The sequence below is a fragment of the Anomaloglossus baeobatrachus genome, chromosome 3 (assembly GCF_048569485.1).
Source record: "Anomaloglossus baeobatrachus isolate aAnoBae1 chromosome 3, aAnoBae1.hap1, whole genome shotgun sequence".
NCBI lineage: Eukaryota > Metazoa > Chordata > Amphibia > Anura > Aromobatidae > Anomaloglossus > Anomaloglossus baeobatrachus.
Window position 1 is genome coordinate 215,807,257 of NC_134355.1, and position 21,850 is coordinate 215,829,106.

General features: G+C 47.0%; 1 protein-coding gene across 7 annotated transcripts in view; it reads left to right on the forward strand.

Annotated features, from left to right (window-relative positions):
- Positions 1-21,850, forward strand: part of AFDN (afadin, adherens junction formation factor) — a 1,370,646-nt gene that overhangs the window by 970,065 nt on the left and 378,731 nt on the right. For all 7 annotated transcript variants that reach the window (XM_075339717.1, XM_075339721.1, XM_075339720.1 and 4 more), the window contains exon 23: positions 13,549-13,614. In XM_075339717.1, the coding sequence (XP_075195832.1) occupies positions 13,549-13,614 (66 nt within the window). The remainder of the gene's footprint in view (positions 1-13,548; positions 13,615-21,850) is intronic.

A 21,850-nucleotide genomic window follows, 5' to 3' on the forward strand; every position in this document is an offset into this window, starting at 1 on the left:
CTTCATATTATATTCTTTTTTGGGAAGTGTGATGATACTAGTGATTTCATTAATTAATTTTTTACATTTGTTTTCAAAATGTAAAGTATAGTTTCAGTAATTTAAATTTTCGATAATTTATTTTTTTTAGACAACACCAAATATTGTATTTTTATTTTTTTTAATTTACTTTTTAATAAGGAAAGTGGGTGAATTCATTCAAAAGACCATATACAGTATAACCGAATTGAGTACAATATATGCCAAAACAAAAAAACTTAATTTCAATTAAAATTTAATTTTTATTGATGTACTTTAAAAAAATTTTAGACACCCATTAATTGTGAACACACACAAGGGCAGTAGATGAGGAGGAGGAGCTAGATATATGGCGTCCCTATAGTACCCTATGGGACCTTGCTCCTACCTACCAATGGAGGGTGTGATACCGTAACTGTTTTGGGCGCCCCCATTCCATGTCGGCTCACCCTCTAAACGCCCTAGATAATTAGTGAATCAAAAATAATAATTAATACTACGGATGGCCATATGACAGTACTGGAGTATATTAGGTACAAAGTGCTCATATAATTACACTGCCCAATAAATAACAGCTCATGATCAGAAGGCCCAGGACAGAAAATCATATATTTAGCCTCAATATGGATAGACTTCAAAGAAAGATTAGTACACAGTACATAATCTACATTAATATAATGGAGGATCACTTTAACATAATGGAAAATTCTTTTAAATTCCATCAGTCAGTTTTTCCTCCCCAGTCCTGGTGTGGTACAATATTGCAATCACACATGGATTAGACTTCAACATAATCATAATTGCACAGATTTGCACTGCATAAAGTGATATTAATACATATAATGCAATGTTTTAGGGCAATCATGCAGATGATTTTTAAAGAGCAAAATAGGAGGGTGTAAATAACTCCACAGGGAAGATAAGATGATTACTTCCCTTTTTAGCAGCATGCTCTGTATCGCCTCAATGTGTTTCTCCTTTCCATAATATAAGGGTCTTCAGGAGGCTGGAGGATTGTATGCATCAGATGTAGATGGAGGAGTAATCCATGGCTGTATGCCCAGATCACATGATGTCCGGGTTTAAATCCAGCGCCAATCAAGGTCACATGGACTCTGCGGCCAATCATAATCATAGGCTACTGTGTCTCTTGTGTTCCACTGCGCATGTCATGACAATACTGGACACTAGAGGTCCCGGGAGCATGACTGCGCATGCGTGCACATCCTGTAGTACAAGGATTAAGGAGATGACAAGCGTGCCTACGTGCACGTTAGGGGTTGGCATTAACACAACAAACTGAAAAGACACCGCCCACTAACGCCCCCATCGTCATAGAGACGCTTGGGAACGCTGTAGCGATATGGCACGTCCGTGAATTAAGGGTTAGAGTGCTTAGCACACATCTAGATCGCGCTCACGCTCCTGCATTCAAGGTATCAGTGCGCTGAGAATATCAGCGCACTTGTCAGAGATATAGTTGTGAAGGCTAAAGCGAGGTGACACGCTAGTGCCGCCCACCTGAACGCCCACATCAAAAGAGGGAGGAATGGAGGCAGCACACGGAAATGTCCCTGAATGTGTCAGGTGATATTTTACACTGATACTTATACCAAGCACACAAAGTGTGCCTATGTGTGACACCTGTGTGCATATAAACGTCCTCATGATATAGGGAGATGAATAAATGACCCCATATATTTGTTCCAACAAGTATGCCATCAGGCTACATATTTAAATTATCATAATACGCAGCACATATGCTATCAGGCTGCATATGTAAACTGTCATAATGGACAGCACATACACTGTCAGGCTGCATATTTAAAAAAAATCATGGCAGCGGTTAAATAATTGTTTATAAGTTAATGCCATTATCAAAGATTAACCCCAAACTGACCAAATGACATATTTTGTCGTTATATGTTATAATTATGGTCAGAAGAAAATGAATCACGGAAACAAAGTATAATTACCATAAAGTCACAACCTAAAAGGTATTTTTTTGTCCGTAAATCCCTAATCACAGGGCAATAACGGAGGGGTTTCCAATCCGAATAGATAGTATGAATTATTAAATTACTGTTCCATAACAAGCAGAACACATCAAATCAAGTACATCCTTTAGAGAGCATAAAGAGAACAGTATCTAAAGAAATGGAGTATGTCAATCTGTCATCTAGACCCAATGGGGCTTGTGTTTTCAGGTAGTAAATCCACCGACACTCTCTCTGTAAAATCCTTTTATCCAGGTCACCCCCCCTGGGGCCAGGTTTAATGACTTCAAGGATAACAAAAGAGATTGATCTGTTATCGCCCTGATGGAATTCCCAGATGTGCCGTGCCAGGGGGTATCCCTTTTGTGTTTGATATCCCCCAGATGTTCCCTGACACGTCTGCGCAATTCTCTTGTGGTCTTGCCCACATAGTTTAAAGGGCATTTACACGTGGCCATATAGACCACCCTACTGGTCTTGTAGTTGGAAAAATCTCTAATAGAATATTTTTTGCCTGTACTGGCACTGACAATTATCTTTGTTTGCGAGATCCAGTTGCAGTATTTGCAATCTCCGCACCGGAAGCACCCGATATGTCTTCTATCCAGCCACGTACCTGGCGGGGCTGGTCTCTGATGGTGGCTGTGGACCAATTGGTCCCTGAGTGAGCCTCCACTATCACATATATCCGGATCCGCCAATAGAATCCCCCAATGTTTCCGAAGTATACCGAAGATCCTCTCTAACTGGCAATCAAAAGTGCCTATAACCCTGATCCCCGTAAGACAGCATCAGGATAACCCCTTTGTCGAAAGCGATCCCGTAGAAAGTTTAAGCACCAAGTTGTTATGGGCCTGGAGATACACTGCCCTGGAGCGTAAAAAATGTTGTACTGCATCAACACCTTTATACCTGATGAGGTATGGAGCTGTATAACACCTCCACGTCAATGTATGCCAAAAACATCCCGGCTTCCACAGTTACCCCATCAATCTTAGAAAGTAAGTCAGAGGTGTCACGAATGTAATATGGGAAGTTAAGGACAAAAGGCTTAATAATAATTAATAATAATAATAATAATTTTATTCATTTATATAGCGCTATTAATTCCACAGCGCTTTACATACATTGGCAACACTGTCCCCATTGGGGCTCACAATCTAGAGTCCCTATCTGTATGTCTTTGGAGTGTGGGAGGAAACCGGAGTACCCGGAGGAAACCCACGCAAACACAGGGAGAACATACAAACTCCTTGCAGATGGTGTCCTTGGTGGGATTTGAACCCAGGACCCCAGCGCTGCAAGACTACAGTGCTAACCACTGAGCCACCGTGCCGCCCCGTGCTTAAGGATCTCATCAGTATAGATCCCTATGTTTTGGGTGATGGACCCTACTCCAGACACTATAGGGCGCCCCTTTAGTGGGGGGTGCCCCTTGTAAATTTTTGGGAGTGCATAAAAAGTTGCTATTGTGGGTCTAATTGGTAACATGAATTCGTGTTCATTCTTGGAGATCACATGTGCCTCAAGAGCCTGATCCAAAATACCCGTAAAAGTTCTAATAAAAAAGGGCTTGTTGGATCGGTTTTTAATACCTCATAGGTAGTCTATTCATTCAAGAGGGACCGACACATACCCCTATAGGGTCCATGGTCCTTGAATCACCACCAAGTTACCCCCCTTATCCGAGGGTTTTATGATGATAGTCTGATTATTTTTGAGCAAAGCCTCCCTCTCACCTTCATTGAGGTTATAGATATCAATACTCCCATGGATCTTGAAGATGTCATCCTCGACCACTTTCAAAAAAAATATCAATACTTGACAGGTCACTGGATGGCGGTAGTCTCTGACTCCTGTTTTTGAGTCCCGTAAAGGGTCCCCAACCTCTATCCCGTTCCCCTTCTTCCAGAAGCTCGGTCAAAATATTAATCCCCTCCAAAGGTGGTGTCACACAGAGCGATGACGACAACGATGTCGCTGCTAAGTCACCATTTTCTGTGACGTAGCAGCGACGTCCCGTCGCTGTGTGTGACATCCAGCAACGACCTGTCCCCTGCTGTGAGGTCGCCAGTTGTTGCTGAATGTCCTGCTTCATTTTTTGAACGTTGCTCTCCCGCTGTGAAGCACACATCGCTGTGTGTGACAGCGAGAGAGCGACGAACTGAAGGGAGCAAGGAGACGATGTTTACCTTAGTTACTAGCGTCCGCCGCTCTCACGCTGCCAGTGCAGGCTCCCTGCTCCCTGCATACGTAGCTGGAGTACACATCGGGTAATTAACCCGATGTGTACTCTGGCTAGGAGTGCGGGGAGCCAGTGCTAAGCGGTGTGCTCTCACGCTGCCAGTGCCGGCTCCCTGCTCCCTGCACACGTAGCTGGAGTACACATCGGGTAATTAACCCGATGTGTACTCTGGCTAGGAGTGCAGGGAACAGGGAGCCGGCACTGGCAGCGTGAGAGCGGCGGACGCTAGAAGCTAAGGTATATATCGGGTAACTAAGAGAAGTGCTTTCCTTGGTTACCCGATATTTACCTTAGTTACGCTTCCACGCGTCGCTGCTGGCTGGGGGCTTGTCGCTGGTGAGATCTGCCTGTTTGACTGCTCACCAGCGACCATGTAATGACGCAGCAGCGATCCTGATAAGGTCAGATCGCTGGTCGTGATCGTTGCTGCGTCGCTATGTGTGACACCACCTCAAGTCTGAAGCATCAATACCCAGTTGTTCACACCGCTCTTGATCATTGTTCTTAAAAAAAAAATTCCATTTTAATTTTCTACAGAAGAGGTTGATATCCTTTGTCCATGAAAATTTATCAAAAGATTGTGTGGGCTCAAAGGACAAGCCCCTCCTAAGAACAGATAACATTTCAGCAGTAAGTGAATGTGAGGAGAGGTTTATCACCTGGGTGTCATTTATGTCCTTGATTGGGCTGATCCCTACTCCTGAGATTGTAGGAGTTGGGGATTCCCTTCTCTAAAAAAGAGGGGACAACAGGCAAGGAGGACGTATAGGATGAGGCGGAGCTTGTGGAAGTCTGTGGTGGGCCTTGATAAGCTCTTGAATCTGAATTTGGGCCATAAGAGGCGTGATTCCCCCTTTGGTTGCGCCATCTCTGTCTGCGTGATGGCCTGTTGTTATAACCCCTGCCTCTACTGCGATCTCCATCGAGCCCGCCCTTTCTGTATCTGAAAATTCTTGGTCAGAGGAGGTTACGTCTGTATATAACTTCGGTTCAGTGGATACAGAAAAATTGTATGCCCTTTTGTCTCTGAAATCGTTAAATAAAATACCTTTTAGGTTGTGACTTTATGGTAATTATACTGTGTTTCCGTGATTCAATTTCTTCTGACCATCATTATAACATATAACGACAACATATGTCATTTGGTCAGTTTGGGGTTAATCTTTGATAATGGCATTAACTTATAAACAATTATTTAACCGCTGGCCTCTATGATTTTTTAAATATGCGGCCTGACAGTATATGTGCTGTCCATTATGACAGTTTACATATGCAGCCTGATAGCATCTGTGCTGCCTATTATGATAATTTAAATATGTAGCCTGATTGCATACTTGTTGGAACAAATATATGGGGTCATTTAATCATGTCCCTATATCACGGGGCCTTTTTTATGCATACACAGGTATCACACATAGGCACACTTTGTGTGCTTGGTATAAGTATCAGTGTAAAATATCATCTGACACATTCAGGGACATTTTCGTGTGCTGCCTCCATTCCTCCCTCTTTTGATGTGGGCGTTCAGGTGGGCAGCACTAGCGTGTCACCTCGCTTTAGCCTCCACAACTATATCTCTGACAAGTGCGCTGATATTCTCAGCGCACTGATACCTTGAGTGCAGGAGCGTGAGCGTGCATGCGTGATCTAGATGTGTGCTAAGCACTCTTACCCTTAATTCGCGGACGTGCCATATCGCTACAGCGTCCCCAAGCGTCTCTATGACGATGGGGGCGTTAGTGGGCGGTGTCTTTTCAGTTTGTTGTGTTAATGCCGCCCCCTCACGTGCACGTAGGCACGCTTGTCATCTCCTTAATCCTTGTACTACAGGATGTGCTTGCATGCGCAGTCATGCTCCCGGGACCTTTTGTGTCCAGGATTGTCATGACATGTGCAGTGGAAGACAAGAGACACAGTAGCCTATGCTTATGATTGGCCACAGGGTCCATGTGACCTTGATTGGCGCTGGATTTAAACCCGGACATCCTTTGATCTGGGCATACAGCCATGGATTACTCCTCCATCTACATCTGATGCATACAATCCTCCAGCCTCCTGAAGACCCTTATATTATGGAAAGGAGAAACGCATTGAGGCGATACAGAGCATGCTGCTAAAAAAGGGAAGTAATCATCTTATCTTCCCTGTGGGGTAATTTACACCCTCCTTTTTTGCTCTTTAAAAATCATCTGCACAATTGCCCTAAAACATTGCATTATATGTATTAATATCACTTTATGCAGTGCAAATCTGTGCAATTATGATTATGTTGAAGTCTAATCCATGTGTGATTGCCATTTTGTATTACACCAGGACTGGGGAGGAAAAACTGACTGATGGAATTTAAAAGAATTTTCCATTATGTTAAAGTGATCCTCCATTATATTAATGTAGATTATGTACTATGTATTGTGTACTAATCTTTCTTTGAAGTCTATCAATATTGAGGCTTAATATATGATTTTCTGTCCTGGGCTCTCTGATCATGAGCTGTTACTTATTGGGCAGTGTAATTATATGAGCACTTTGTACCTAATATACTCCAGTACTGTCATATGGCCATCCGTAGTATTAATTATTATTTTTAATTCACTAATTATCTAGGGCGTTAAGAGGGTGAGCCGACGTGGAACGGGGGTGCCCAAAACAGTTACGGCGTCACACCCTCCGTTGGTAGGTAGGAGCAAGGTCCCATAGGGTGCTATAGGGACCCCATATATCTAGCTCCTCCCCCCTCATCATCTACTGCCCTTGTGTGTGTTCACAGTTAATGGGTGTCTAAAAAAAAATTGAAACTTCATCAATAAAAATTAAATTTTAATTGAAATTGAGCTCTTTTTTTGTTTTGGCAAGGAAAAGTGGGTGAGTCAACATTTTATCAATACAGTTAAAACTGGGTGTTCTTTTTTTCAATAGATTGATCACTTATATTTTATACTGCCGTACCATAGAATTGCAATATATAGAGAAATCATAGTTCTCATATGGAGCTCAACATGTGGTTGAGCTTCACAGCAGGATCAAGACTTCAGGCCCAACATATTCTGCAGCTCTTTACAATTCAGATAATATTAGTACAAACAAGATAACACTTTACTGAGTAACACCTAGACCTACACATTCCAAGAGAAGTGACGGCCCTGCTCGTAGGCTTACATTCTGTTAGGTAATAGGGTGACACGAAAGGTAAAAAAAAGTACTTGTCCTGTAAAGTTCAGCCATCAGTGTAATAAATAGGGACAGTAAATAATTGAGTCACCAGGAAGTATCTATACCAGTACAAATATAATGGGTTAATGAGGCTGTCGTCGAGATAAGAGATAAAAGGTTGATTAGTTAAGTAATAAGGCAGTCTAATTAAATGTGTGTTTATGGCACACTTGAAACAGGATACTTGGAATTGACTGGATTATGTGGGGTAGTACATTCCAGAAAATTGGTGCAGCATGAAAGAAGTCCTGGAGACAGAAATGTTAGGTTCGGATTATAGAAGATCTTAGTCTTAGGACATTAGTAGTGATAGGCAATCCTAACTGTAAAGTTCGGGGTCTGTGCACGGACTTCTCAGGGAAGTCCATGTTACTGTTCGGGTTAAAGGGAACCTGTCACCAGTTTTGGGGCCGTTAAGCTGCAGCCACCACCAGTGAGCTCTTATATACAGCATTCTAACATGCTGTACATAAGAGCCCAGGCCGCTGTGTAGAACGTAAAAAGCACTTTTTTAATACTCACCTTAAACTGCCACTGCGGTGGGTCTGATGGGCATCTTCGTTCTCCGGTGCCGGCGCCTCCTCTTTCGCTCATCTTTGTCGTCCTGAGCAGGGCAGATCAAAGTATTGTAGTGCTGCTGCACGGGACCGGCGAGTGTGTATGACGTAGGACGCGTCATACATGCAAGCTTCAGGAGGAGGACGAAGATGGCCGAAAGAGGAGCCGTCGACACCGGAGAAAGCAGGCGCCATATGGCCCTCCTCCACCGCAGTGACCATTTTAGGTGAGTATTGTAAAGTGCTTTTTACATTTTACACAGCGGCCTGGGCTCTTAGGTACTGCATGTTAGAATGCTGTATATAAAATCTCAGTGGTGGTGGCCGCATCTTATAGGCCCAGAATCTGCTGACAGGTTCCCTTTAAGTCACCCAGATAAAAATTAAAGGCAAAAAGGAAGCCAAATGGAGATTAAAGCACAAGAGTTATACTTGCTGAGTTTCCGTGTGTCTGTCACACTGCTTCCAGGTCTGCTCATTAAACCTTATGAATATTCACTGCTTCCCCCGCCCAACCTCTCTGACAACTCCTGTGATTTGTTGTAGTCAGACTTCCGGCATATGTGATTGGTTGCCTTCACACTAACTATCTGGGTCCCGAAGTGGAGTGTAAAAATAAATAATTTGAAAAAATGGCGTAGGGTTCCCCGTATTTTGATATCTTACGAACACCAAAACTTTGTATTGGACTCTGTAGCGCATGGGCAACCACAAAGACTGGCACATGGTGGCGGTATTGTAGTGTTTAGACAGAAATATGATTCTGACCCATTGGTTACCCTTAATTGCAATGACAGCGCAGTCCTGCGGCCAGTCACTAAGATTAGTGGCTTTGCTGAGGATGTACATGGCACAAGCTGCTACAAGTTAAAGGTAGGGTGTTGCGTTTTTTTTATTTTTGTATTAAAAATAGTGATTATGAAATCAAGTATTTTTAATACAAAATTAAAATCACTGCTTGTTTAGTTTTTATTTAATTCTAATTTTACTGAAGGCACTGAGGGCTGCCATCTTGGACTTGCTGTGTGTAATGACAGTTACTCACAACTTTATGGCAGCCCCTGTGCATAGAGAAAAGTGGTCGGGATCCGACCCCATTTAGTAACGTTAGAGTAGGCGTCTGCTGTGACCTGGAGGTGCCCCCTGAGCTGTCCAGATCACAGCAGAGGGAGGAAATCAGCGCCATTCTTGTAGAGCTCACAGCGTGTGCGGTTTGCTCCATTTTACCCGTCAACCGCCGGGATATATGAGTACGAGGTGTCGGGCCGCCTCTCCTTCCCTCCCCCCGCCAATACCGTCTCCAATGACACCCCCTTCCTCCACTCTACCCAGCCTCGCTCTCCTCCCGCCACTGCTGCCGCCGCCGCCCCTCCCCCCCGCCGTTACCGCCTCTGTCTCCAAAGACACCCCCTCCCCCTGCCACCACCTCTCCTACCCCCGCCGTTACCATCTCCAATGACACCCCCTCCCTCCGCTCTGCCCCCCACCACTGCCGCCGCTGCTACGTTCTCCAATAACACCCCCGCTCTCCCCCTCCCTTTCGCCTGCCACCTGTCAGCCTGTATGTGTACCGGTGATACTGTCTGCAGAGCTGTGTATCTAATCCTCTCCTGTGTAATACTGTCTGCAGAGCTATGTTTCTAATCCTGTCCTGTGTGATACTGTCTGCAGAGCTGTGTATCTAATCCTATCCTGTGTGATACTGTTTGCACAGCTGTGTATTCAATTCTATCTTCTGTGATACTGTCTGCAGAGCCATGTATCTAATCCTTTCCTGTGTGATACCGTCTGCTGAGCTGTGTATCTAATCCTATCCTGTGTGATACTGTCTGCAGAGCTGTGTATCTAGTCCTATCCTGTGTGATATTGTCTGCAGAGCTGTGTATCTAATCCTATCCTGTGTGATATTGGTTGCTGAGCTGTGTATCTAATACTGTCCTGTGTGATACTATCTGCAGAGCCGTGTATCTAATCCTGTCCTGTGTGATACTGTCTGCAGAAATGTGTATCTAATCCTATCCTGTGTGATACCGTCTGCTGAGCCGTGTATCTAATCATATCCTGTGTGATACCGTCTGCTGAGCCGTGTATCTAATCCTATCCTTTGTGATACCGTCTGCTGAACTGTGTATCTAGTCCTATCCTGTGATATTGTCTGCAGAGCTGTGTATCTAATCCTGTTGTGTGATATTGTCTGCTGAGCTGTGTATCTAATCCTGTCCTGTGTGACACTGTCTGCAGAGCTGTGTATCTAATCCTATCCTGTGTGATATTGTCTGCAGAGCTGTGTATCTAATCCTGTCCTGTGTGATACTGTCTGCAGAGCCAAGTATCTAATACTGTCCTCTTTGATACCGTCTACAGAGCTGTGTATCTAATCCTATCTTTGTGAAACGCCAGAAGCGTCTTTCCGAGGCCAAGGAGAAAAATAACTGGACTATTGCTCAGTGGTCCAAGGTGATATTTTCAGATGAAAGTAAATTTTACATTTCATTTGAAAATCCAGGTCCCAGAGTCTGGAGGAAGAGTGGAGAGGCACACAATCCAAGGTGCTTGAGGTCTAGTGGAAGTTTCCATAATCCGTGATGGCTTGGAGAGCCATGTCATCTGCTGGTGTAGGCCCACTGTTTTTTATCAACACCAAAATCAGCACATCCGTCTACCAGGAAATTTTAGAGCACTTCATGCTTCCATCTGCCGACAAGCTTTTTGCAGAATGAAATCTCATTTATCATCAGGACTTGGCACCTCTCCACACTGCCAAAAGCACCAATACCTGGTTTAATAACCACAGTATCACTGTGTTTGATCGGCCAGCAAACTTGCCTAAACCTTGTAGAGAATCTATGGGGTATTGTCAGGAGGAAGATGAGACACACCAGACCCAACAATGCAGACAAGCTGAAGACTGGTATCAAAGCTACCTGAGCTTCCATAACACCTCAGCAGTACCACAGGCTAATCGCCTCCATGCCACGCCACATTGATGCAGTAATTCATGCAAAAGGTGCCCCGACCAAGTATTGAGTACATTTTACTGTAACTACTTTTCAATAGGCCAACATTTCTAAGTGTAAAATCATTTTTTCAGTTGGTCTTATATAATATTCTAATTTTTTGATATAATAACTTTTGTGTTTTCATTGGCTGTAAGCCATAATCAACGTCATTAACAGAAATAAACACTTGAAATAGATCACTCTGTTTGTAATGATTCTATATAATATACCGTATTTTTTCGGACTATAAGATGCACTTTTTCCCCCAAAATGTTGGGGGAAAGTGGGGGGTGCGTCTTATAGTCTGAATGTAGGGCTGCGAGGAATAAGGGTGCTGCGGTGGAGCAGGTATTCGGCGGCACGAGCAGGCTGTAGCAGCCTGCTGTGACCACGTGCACCCACTCATTTATTATGCACGTCTATCATCCCGCCCATCATCTCTCAGCACTGAAACCAGCGCTGACAGGTGGGCGGGGTGATGGGCGGGGAATGCACGCATATTAAACAGCCTGCCCGCATGATCACCCCTGGCAACTACAGCCTGGAGTGATCATGCGGCTGTATTCACTACCCCCCGCGCATCATCATCAGCGCGGGGTGCAGTGAATCAGTATAACTCAACGGCCACGATCCCTGCAGCACTGCGATGTCCTCCTGTCCGTGCCGGCGGCAGCTGTGTGGAGACTAGCGGTGCTCACAGAGATGACGTCATCGCTTTGCGCGCGTGTCCACATGCAGCCGGCACAGACAGGAAGACATTGCGATGCTGCAAGAATCGTGGCCGGCTCCAAATTGTGGCGCTGCTGCTGGCACAGACGGAGCAGGAGCGATGCTGCAGGGAATGAGGTAAGGTGAGTATGAACGTTTATTTTTTTTATGTGCCACAGCATGCGGGCCATATAGCAGGATGAGGGTATATTATCAGCAGGAAGGGGGTATATTATGAGCATGATTGGGGTATATGAGCAGGATGGGGGTATATGAGCAGGATGGGGTATATTATGAGCAGGGTGGGGGTATATGAGCAAGGTGGGGATATATGAGCAGGATGGGGGTTTATTATGAACAGGATCGGGGAATATGAGCAGGATAGGGGTATATGAGCAGGATGGGTTATATGAGCAGGATGGGGGTATATGAGCAGGATGAGAGTATATGAGCAGGATGGGGGTATATAGCAGGATGGGGCCATATGCCAGTATATAGCAGGATGCGGCCATACGCCTGTATATAGCAGGATGCGGCCATATGCCAGGATGACGGTATATAGCAGGATGTGGGCTTATACCAGGATGAGGGACATATACTGTATATACAAGGCACATAAATAAATCCAGATTCTCATTTTTACAAAGTATTATGCTAACTCCATCAGATACATGTATATACAAGGCAGGAGGATAATTACCAGGCTGGGGTACCTTAGTAGAGAATTTGGGGACATTACCCCCATAACAGTGTCAGCAGCAGATCCTCGCCCCATAACAGTGTGTCATGACCACATTTTTTGCTTAAAATATTATTATTTATTTTCCTCCTTTAAAACCAGGGTGTGTCTTATGGTCCGGTGCGTCTTATAAGGCTGCTTTACACCAGAAAATCTATCGTGCGATAGATCGTCGGGGTCACGGTTTTTGTGACGCACATCCGGCATCGCTTGCGATGCCGGCCTGTGTGACACCACCTAGCGACGCAGTATCGCTCACAAATCGTGAGTTGTGTACTGCTCGTTAGGTTTCATAATATCGTTTAATTGTTCATCGTTTCCGGGGTAGCACACGCCGCTCCGTGTGACACCCCGGGAACGATGAACATCGCTTACCTGAACCCGCGGCTCTCGCCGGCTATGTGGAAGGAAGAAGGTGGGCGGGATGTTTACGTCCCGCTCATCTCCGCCCCTCCGCTTCTATTGGCCGGTGGCCGTGTGACATCGCTGTGACGCCGAATGTCCCTCCCACTCCAGGAAGTGGACGTTCGCCGCCCACAGCGAGGTCGGACGGTAGGTAAGCACGTGTGACGGGGGGTTACCGACTTTGTGCGCCACGGGCAGCGATTTGCCCGTGACGCAAAAAGGACGGGGGCAGGTACGATCGATTGTGAAATTGCACAATCGGTCGTACCGTGTAAAGCAGCCTATAGTCCGAAAAATACGGTATGGGTTTCCCTTTTTGTATTGAATTACTGAAATAAATTAACTTTCTGATGATATTCTAATTTATTGAGATGCACTGTATGGTTTGATTTCTTTAACTGTATGGATTGTATAGGTTGTTACCGACATCTGGTGAGAAATTCATATCAATTGTACTTATAGAAACATTTTCACTTAGAAAATTGGTTACATATTCAGTACCTATTTCACCTGCTGTATGTGTACATTCATACATACATGTGTGTGCTGTTAAGTCATTAATGTCTTGTTCAGAAAAAAAGCTAAAGTTTAAAATTTTTCAAAACAAATGTAAATACAACATATTGAAGCTCACATTCTTAGTTCTCTTCTTTTTGTTTTTATTTTGCAGGGTGCAGGACAAGACAAGCTTGGCATCTACATAAAATCAGTTGTGAAAGGAGGAGCTGCAGAAGTGGTTTGTACAGATATATGTATATATACACTAGCTGTAGTACCTGGCGTTGCCCGGGAGAGTAATTGTCTCTCTGTTTCTCTCTCAGTCTCTGTCCCTCTCGGTCTCTCCCTATCTCTTTGTCTCTTTCCTTGTCTGTCTCTCTATTTCCAATGTTAAAAAAAGTGAATATTAGCTCACCACAACAGGGGAAATTCTTAGAGGAGAATCTGGACGGTGCTCGCTGGATGAGGAAGGCTGGAGACAATCAATAGAAGGCGGATCCCAGCACAGAAGCGTCCAGAAATTTCAGAAGTGTATATAACACTTCACATTTATTAAAAAAATAAAAACAGGATAAAAATAAATTTCTCCGATCAACGCGTTTCAGACGCAATCGTCCTTAGTCATGATCATCATGGGAAACAACTAGAAAGCATTTAAATAGTACATAGTCAAAGGAAGTGACGACTTTTGAAAAAATTATGCAAAGCAGCATAGATAGTTCCAGAGAAAAACACCAAGAAAATATGTGAATCCCTTAATAGAAATACAATAAATCCATTCTTTTATTTAGTCCTGAGGGGAAAGATGTATTCATTTGAAATATAAATATAGCTTCCTGATAGTGAAGTAACCGAATTCTATCTCCACCTCTTGTGTTGTTATAAACCTTTTTTTAATGCATGAACCTCAAGGTGATTGGTATCACCATGATGTACTAATCTCACATGTTGAGAAACACTAGAGGGAGTACGGGTAGAAATATGTTTGGCATCATACAGATGCTCTGCGATTCTGGTGCGTAACGCACGACTTGTGCATCCAATATATTGGAGCTGGCAAGTTCTGCAAGTAATGGCATAAACAACAAAATCGTCTCCACAATTAAGGAAATGATTATTGGTGTAAACTTTATGGCAGTAGCAGTAATAGTTTTTTTATTGGACATAAAAGGACACAATCCACAAGATTTGCTCCCTCGATGGTAAGAACCCCTGGTGGAGAGCCAACTACAATATGAAGATTTTTTTTAAGTATTTTTTGTGTAGTCTGTGGGAGAAATAGTAGCTCCCAAAGTAAAACTTTTTTGGATTCAAAGTTCACACCAGGACTAAGAACGTTTCTGGTAGTTTCATCTGAAAATAGAACTGGTAGATATTTTTTGCCAATTTTTACAATCTGCTGATAATTAATACTATAATTAGTCGAAAAAGTGACCTGAGAAAGGGCAGAAAAATTTGAAAAAATTATTTTGCAACAAAAATTAAATCGCATCCAAGATAAAATTCTGGAGCTTGTCTGAATAGTGTGTTTATCTGTTCATATACTCCTTAATAGACTTCAATGCCAAAGAATGAGAAATTGATGAGTATAATGAAGAGACATCACACGTAATCCATACATAATTAGAGGACCATCGCACTATATTCATAACATTGAGAATATGTTTTGAATCCTGAATATAACTATGAGAACATTGTGTAAGTGACTGTAATCTGTCATCCACCCACTCACCCAATCGTTCCCGGAGTGAATCAACTCCTGAAACGATTGGTCGCAATGGGGGAGGAAAACCCTCCTTATGACATTTAGGTAAGGCATGGAATATAGGAGTGCAAGAATTTTTTGGACAAAGATATTCTCTCAATTTTTCTGAAAGGACCCCTAATAAAAAACCTTCATTCAGTAAATTTTCAAGTCCTTCTTGTATCAACGGGGTAGGATCTTCATGCAAACTTGAATAGCTTTGATCATCGGACAATATTTTAAAAATTTCTCGTTCATATAGAGAAGTGTCCATAATTACAACAAAAAAGAGAATTTTGTTTACTTACCGTAAATTCTTTGTCTTATAGTTCCGTCTTGGGAGACCCAGACCTTGGGTGTTTAGCTTCTGCCTCCGGAGGACACACAAAGTACTACACCTAAAAGTGTAGCTCCTCCCTCTGAGCCTATACACCCCCTGGTGAGCCAGTCACAGCCAGTTTAGTGCAAAAGCTGAAGGAGAATAGCCACACACAAGTAGAACAGAGCAAGAGCCGGAACAACCGGAGACTCTGTCCACGACAACAGCCGGTGAAAACACGCGGAACAAGGAAATTGCCAACAGGCAACAGGGAGGGTGCTGGGTCTCCCAAGACGGAACTATAAGAAAAAGAATTTATGGTAAGTAAACAAAATTCTCTTTTTCTTTATCGTTCCTTTGGGAGACCCAGACCTTGGGACGTTCCAAAGCAGTCCCTGGGTGGGAAAAAAACAGAAAAACTAAGTAGTAGGCAGAACCTAACTTCACAAATGGGCGACCGCCGCCTGAAGGATGCGTCTGCCCAAGCTCGCATCTGCCGAAGCATGAGCATGCACTTGGTAGTGCTTCGAAAAGGTATGCAGGCTAACCCAAGTGGCAGCCTGACAGACTTGTTGAGACGTAGCCTGGTGCCTAAAAGCCCAAGAGGCACCGACAGCTCTGGTCGAGTGTGCTTTGATCCCCGGCGGGGGAGGCGCCTGCGCACTCTGGTAGGCGTCCGAGATGGTCGACCTAATCCAACGGGCTAAGGTCGACTTAGAAGCAGGGAGGCCCTTGCGCCGACCTGTGGTTAGCACAAAAAGTGAGGTGCACCGCCTAAGCGCAGCGGTGCGAGACACATAGATCCGGAGAGCACGCACCAGATCTAGAGTATGTAGAGCTTTTTCAAAGCGATGAACAGGGGCCGGACAGAAGGAAGGTAAGGTAATGTCCTGGTTAAGGTGGAAAGGAGAGACCACCTTAGGAAGGAAGTCCGGCGTCGGACGGAGAACCACCTTGTCTTGATGAAAAACTAAAAAAGGTGACTCCGAGGAGAGCGCAGCCAAATCAGAGACTCTCCTGAGAGAAGTTATGGCAACCAGAAAGGCCACTTTCTGTGAAAGACGGTACAAAGAAACCTCCCTAAGAGGCTCAAAGGGGGGTAAGGCGGAATGATGTGAGACGCGCCCTGCATGAAAGTGCGGACCTGAGCCAGCCGAGCGAGACGCCGCTGGAACAGAACTGACAGAGCCGAAACTTGTCCCTTGAGAGAGTTGAGGGACAGTCCTAGCTGCAGACCGGACTGTAGAAAAGACAGAAGGGTCGGCAAGGAGAATGGCCAAGGAGGATGGCCGGTAGAGCGACACCAGGACAGGAAAATTTTCCAAGTCCTGTGATAGATCTTAGAGGAGGAAGACTTACGGGCTCGAGTCATAGTGGAGATGACTTCAGGGGGAATACAAGAAGCCGTCAAAATCCAGGACTCAAGAGCCACGCCGTCAATTTGAGAGCCGCAGAATTCGGGCTGAAAAATGGACCTTGCGAGAGTAGGTCTGGACGGTCCGGGAGATGCCACGGCATCTCTACGGACAGTTGGAGCAGGTCCGGATACCAAGCTCGCCTGGGCCAGTCCGGTGCAATGAGGATGACTCGACGACCCTCCATTCTGATCTTGCGCAGGACTCTGGGCAAGAGAGCTAGAGGGGGAAACACGTAGGACAGACGAAACTGGGACCAGTCCTGAACCAGAGCGTCCGCGGCGAAGGCCTGAGGATCGTGGGAGCAAGCCACGTAAACAGGAACTTTGTTGTTGTGACGGGATGCCATTAGGTCCACGTCCGGAGTGCCCCATTTGCGGCAGATCGACTGAAATACTGCCGGGTGCAGGGACCACTCGCCACCGTCCACGCTTTGACGGCTGAGATAATCTGCCTCCCAGTTGTCCACGCCTGGGATGTGGACTGCGGATATGGTGGACCTGGAGTCCTCCGCCCATTGAAGAATGCGTTGTACCTCCATCATTGCCAGGCGGCTGCGTGTCCCGCCTTGATGGTTGATGTAGGCAACCACTGTCTCGTTGTCTGACTGGACTCGAATGTGCCTGCCCGCCAGCAGGTGGTGAAATGCTAGGAGAGCTAGAAACACGGCTCTGGTTTCCAGCACATTGATTGAAAGGGCTGACTCGGACGGAGTCTAAGTGCCCTGTGCTCTGTGGTGGAGACATACCGCTCCCCAGCCGGATAGGCTGGCATCCGTGGTGAGAATCACCCAGGACGGGCCAGGAAGGAGCGCCCTTGGGACAGGGAGAGGGGCCGAAGCCACCACTGAAGAGAGCTCTTGGTCCGTGGTGACAGAGCCACTGACTTGTGTAAGGAGGAAGGCCGCTTGTCCCAACAGCGGAGAATGTCCAGCTGCAGGGGGCGCAGATGGAACTGGGCAAAGGGAACAGCCTCCATGGACGCCACCATTTGACCCAGCACCTGCATCAGACGCCTGAGGGTATAACGGCGGGGCCTCAGGAGAGAGCGCACCACCAACCGGAGTGACAGCTGTTTGTCTAAGGGCATCTTCACAAGGGCCGGCAGAGTCTCGAACTGCATCCCTAGGTACGTGAGACTCTGGGTCGGAGTCAGAGTGGATTTGGGAAAATTGACAAGCCACCCGAATTGGGCTAGAGTGGCGAGAGTGAGCGAGACACTCCGCTGACAGTCTGCGCTGGATGGAGCCTTGACTAGAAGGTCGTCCAGGTAAGAGAGCACTGCCAACCCCTGGAGGTGCAGAACTGCAATCACTGCTGCCATGACCTTGGTGAATACCCGAGGTGCCGTGGCTAACCCGAAGGGGAGAGCCACGAATTGGAAATGATCTTCTCCTATTGCAAAGCGTAGCCAACGCTGGTGTGAAACTGCAATTGGCACATGTAGATAGGCATCTCTGATGTCGATGGACGCCAGGAAATCTCCTTGGGTCATTGAGGCAATGACTGATCGCAGAGACTCAATGCGAAAGTGCCGCACCCGAACATGCTTGTTGAGAAGCTTGAGATCCAGGATGGGCCGAAAGGTACCGTCCTTTTTGGGAACCAGGAAGAGGTTGGAGTAAAAACCTCTGAACCGTTCCCGGGCGGGAACTGGTACAATTACTCCGTTGGCCTGCAAGTCTGCCACGGCCTGTGAGAAGGCGGCGGCCTTGGAGCAGGGGGGGAGTTGAGAGAAAAAATCTGTTTGGCGGGCTGGAAGAGAATTCTATCCTGTAGCCGTGAGAAATGATATCTCTCACCCCCTGATCGGAGACCTGTTGAAACCAAGCGTCGCCAAAGTGGGAGAGCCTGCCACCGACTAAGGACGTTGCTGGAGCGGGCAGAGAGTCACGAGGAGGCTGCCTTAGTGGCAGGACCTCCTGCGGTCTTCTGTGGACGCGCTCTTGAGCGCCAGCTGGATTTCTGATCCTTAGCTGCGTTAGCGGACGAGGCGGAGGGCTTAAGGGGGCTTTACACGCTGCGACATCGCTAATGCGGAGTCGTTGGGGTCACGGAATTTGTGATGCACATCCGGCCGCATTAGCGATGCCGTTGCGTGTGACACCGATAAGCGATTTTGCATCGTTGAAAAAACGTGCAAAATCGCTAATCGGCGACATGGGGGTCCATTCTTAAAAATCGTTACTGCAGCAGTAACGAAGTTGTTCCTCGTTCCTGCGGCAGCACACATCGCTGCGTGTGACGCCGCAGGAACGAGGAAGCTCCCCTTACCTGCCTCCCGGCTGCTATGCAGAAGGAAGGAGGTGGGCGGGATGTTACGTCCCGCTCATCTCCGCCCCTCCGCTGCTATTGGGCGGCGGTTCAGTGACGCTTCAGTGACGTCGCTGTGACGCCGTACGGACCGCCCCCTTAGAAAGGAGGCGGTTCGCCGGTCACAGCGACGTCGCCGGACAGGTAAGTATGTGTGACGGCTCTGGGCGATGTTGTGCGGCACGGGCAGCGATTTGCCCGTGTCGCGCAACAGATGGGGGCGGGTACCCACACTAGCGATATCGGGACCGATATCGCAGTGTGTAAAGTAGCCTTTAGAGGACGACCAGTTGGAGGAACGAAAGGAGCGAAACCTCGACTGAATCCTACCCTGGGCAGATTTCCTGGTCTTGGTTTGTGGCATGGAAGTACTCTTCCCGCCAGTAGCTTCTTTAATAATTTCATCCAGCTGTTCACCGAACAGTCGGGAACCAGCAAAAGGGAGCCCAGCAAGGTACTTCTTTGAAGAAGCATCTGCCTTTCACTCTCGAAGCCACAAGATCCTGCGGATAACGAGGGAATTAGCCGAAGCCACCGCAGTGCGGTGAGAAGCCTCTAGCATAGCAGACATGGCATAAGAAGAAAAAGCTGAAGCTTGAGAAGTTAAGGCAACCATCTCGGGCATAGATTCCCTGATGAGGGAATGCATCTCCTCTAGAGAAGCAGAGATGGCTTTGAGGGCCCACACTGCTGCAAAAGTTGGGGAAAACGCGGCCCCCGCCGCTTCATACACGGATTTGGCCAGAAGGTCAATCTGACGGTCAGTGGCATCCCTAAGGGAAGTGCCATCAGCCACCGACACAACGGTCCGGGCTGAGAGCCTAGACACCGGAGGGTCTACCTTTGGGGAGTGAGCCCACTCCTTGACCACCTCAGGTGGAAAGGGAAAACGGTCATCAGAACCACGCTTTGGGAAGCGTTTGTCAGGACAGGCCCTGGGTTTGGTCACAGCGGTCTGAAAACTGGAGTGGTTAAAGAACACACTCTTTACTCTCTTAGGCGAGGTAAACTGGTGCTTTTCTGCCAGAGAGGGTTGCTCCTCTGATACTGGAGGGTTGAGATCCAGTACAGAATTAATGGAAGCAAACAAGTCACTAAGTTCTGAGTCACCCTCGGAAAGATCAATGGGGCACATGGAGTTAGCCTCCGAGCCCCCTGTAAAGGCATCCTCCTCATCCTGCGAGTCCTCAACCCTTGAATCAGAGCCGCGGGATGAGGGGGGAGAGGAAACCCTGCAGCGCCTCTTAGGAGGACGGGGTCTGTGCCCTGATGATGAATCCTCTGTGAGCTCCAGTGGACGGAGGTCAGAGGATAGGGATCCTAAAGGACCCTTAGCAAGAGCATTAGAGGCACCCTGTGAAGGGGGCTGATGCATATTCATCAATGTCCTGGACAGAAATCCCATGGACTCAGCAAATGACTGGGAGATAGACCTAGAGAAGGACTCTACCCAGGCCGGGGGTTCAGCCACAGGTGCAGAAGCAGCCTGAGAGACCACTGGGGGTGAGACTCCAGGCTGTGGCACCTCCAAGTTAGAGCAGACATCATAATGTGGATAGGTGCTCGGTTCAGGCAGCAGGAGCTTACATGCAGCGCATGCAGTATAAAGCTTTGGAGCCTTGCTCCTCGTGTGAGACATGCTGCTGGACTGGGGAAAACAGCTTCTACAAAGAGAATGAACCCCAGGGAGTATATTCAGAGGTCCACAACCAGAGACCGGCTGTGGCTTACCAGACCGCCGGAAGAGGTGTTGTGTGCCCTCCAGATCCCGAAGCCCGGACCCCCAATGCACAGCACCTCAGCAGGGATGCAGAGTGCAGGATGTCCCAGCGCAGAGTGAACTCTGTCCAAGAAAATGGCCGCCGAAGCGAAGAGAGGGGGCGGGACGGGGGCGTCCCTGTAGGAAAGCGGGATCTGGAGGGCCATAGAGGCCTGCAGGGGGGGGGGGGAGTCACGCACAAGCAGTGGGGAATGTCCCTCCCCTGTGCAGGACGGCCGCCGGGAGGAGCCATGCCTGTCCCTCTGCATGAATGACATGCGAGGGCAGGTAACAGAAACTAGGCCTCCGGCGAAGCCGGGGCCTAAATTGGAGCAGTGAGGCCGACGCGCAGGCACCCTCGGCGCGGTTCTCGGGCGAAAAGCCAGAAGACCCGCCGGAAATGTCAAAACAAATACAGCAAACACACTCTCCCCACACAATAAAGGACGGGGACCCCCAACATATGAACGTCTCAGGTACTTAGCTGCTGAGACGCAGGGCCAGGTCCCTGGGGATGAGTGCTCCGGTCCAGCAGGGTCCTCAAGGGGCTGTGGACGGAGACCGGTCTCCTGCCAGGCATGGAGACCGCGCTGGCTCCCACTTCAATCCAGAGCCCAGGAGGGATGGTGAAGGAGCACGGCATGTAAGGCTCCAGCCTTGGAAATCAACCTTACAACACCACCGACACAGTGGGGTGAGAAGGGATATGCCGGGAGTCCAGACGTGGACCCGCACTTCTCAATCTTTTTCCAAAAAAAAAAAATCATATGAGAATGCATGTGTGGATGTATGTCCTCCTGAACACAAAGCGATAAACTGGCTTAAATATAAATAGGCTAAATAGGATAAATAGGCTCAGAGGGAGGAGCTACACATTTAGGTGTAGTACTTTGTGTGTCCTCCGGAGGCAGAAACTAAACACCCA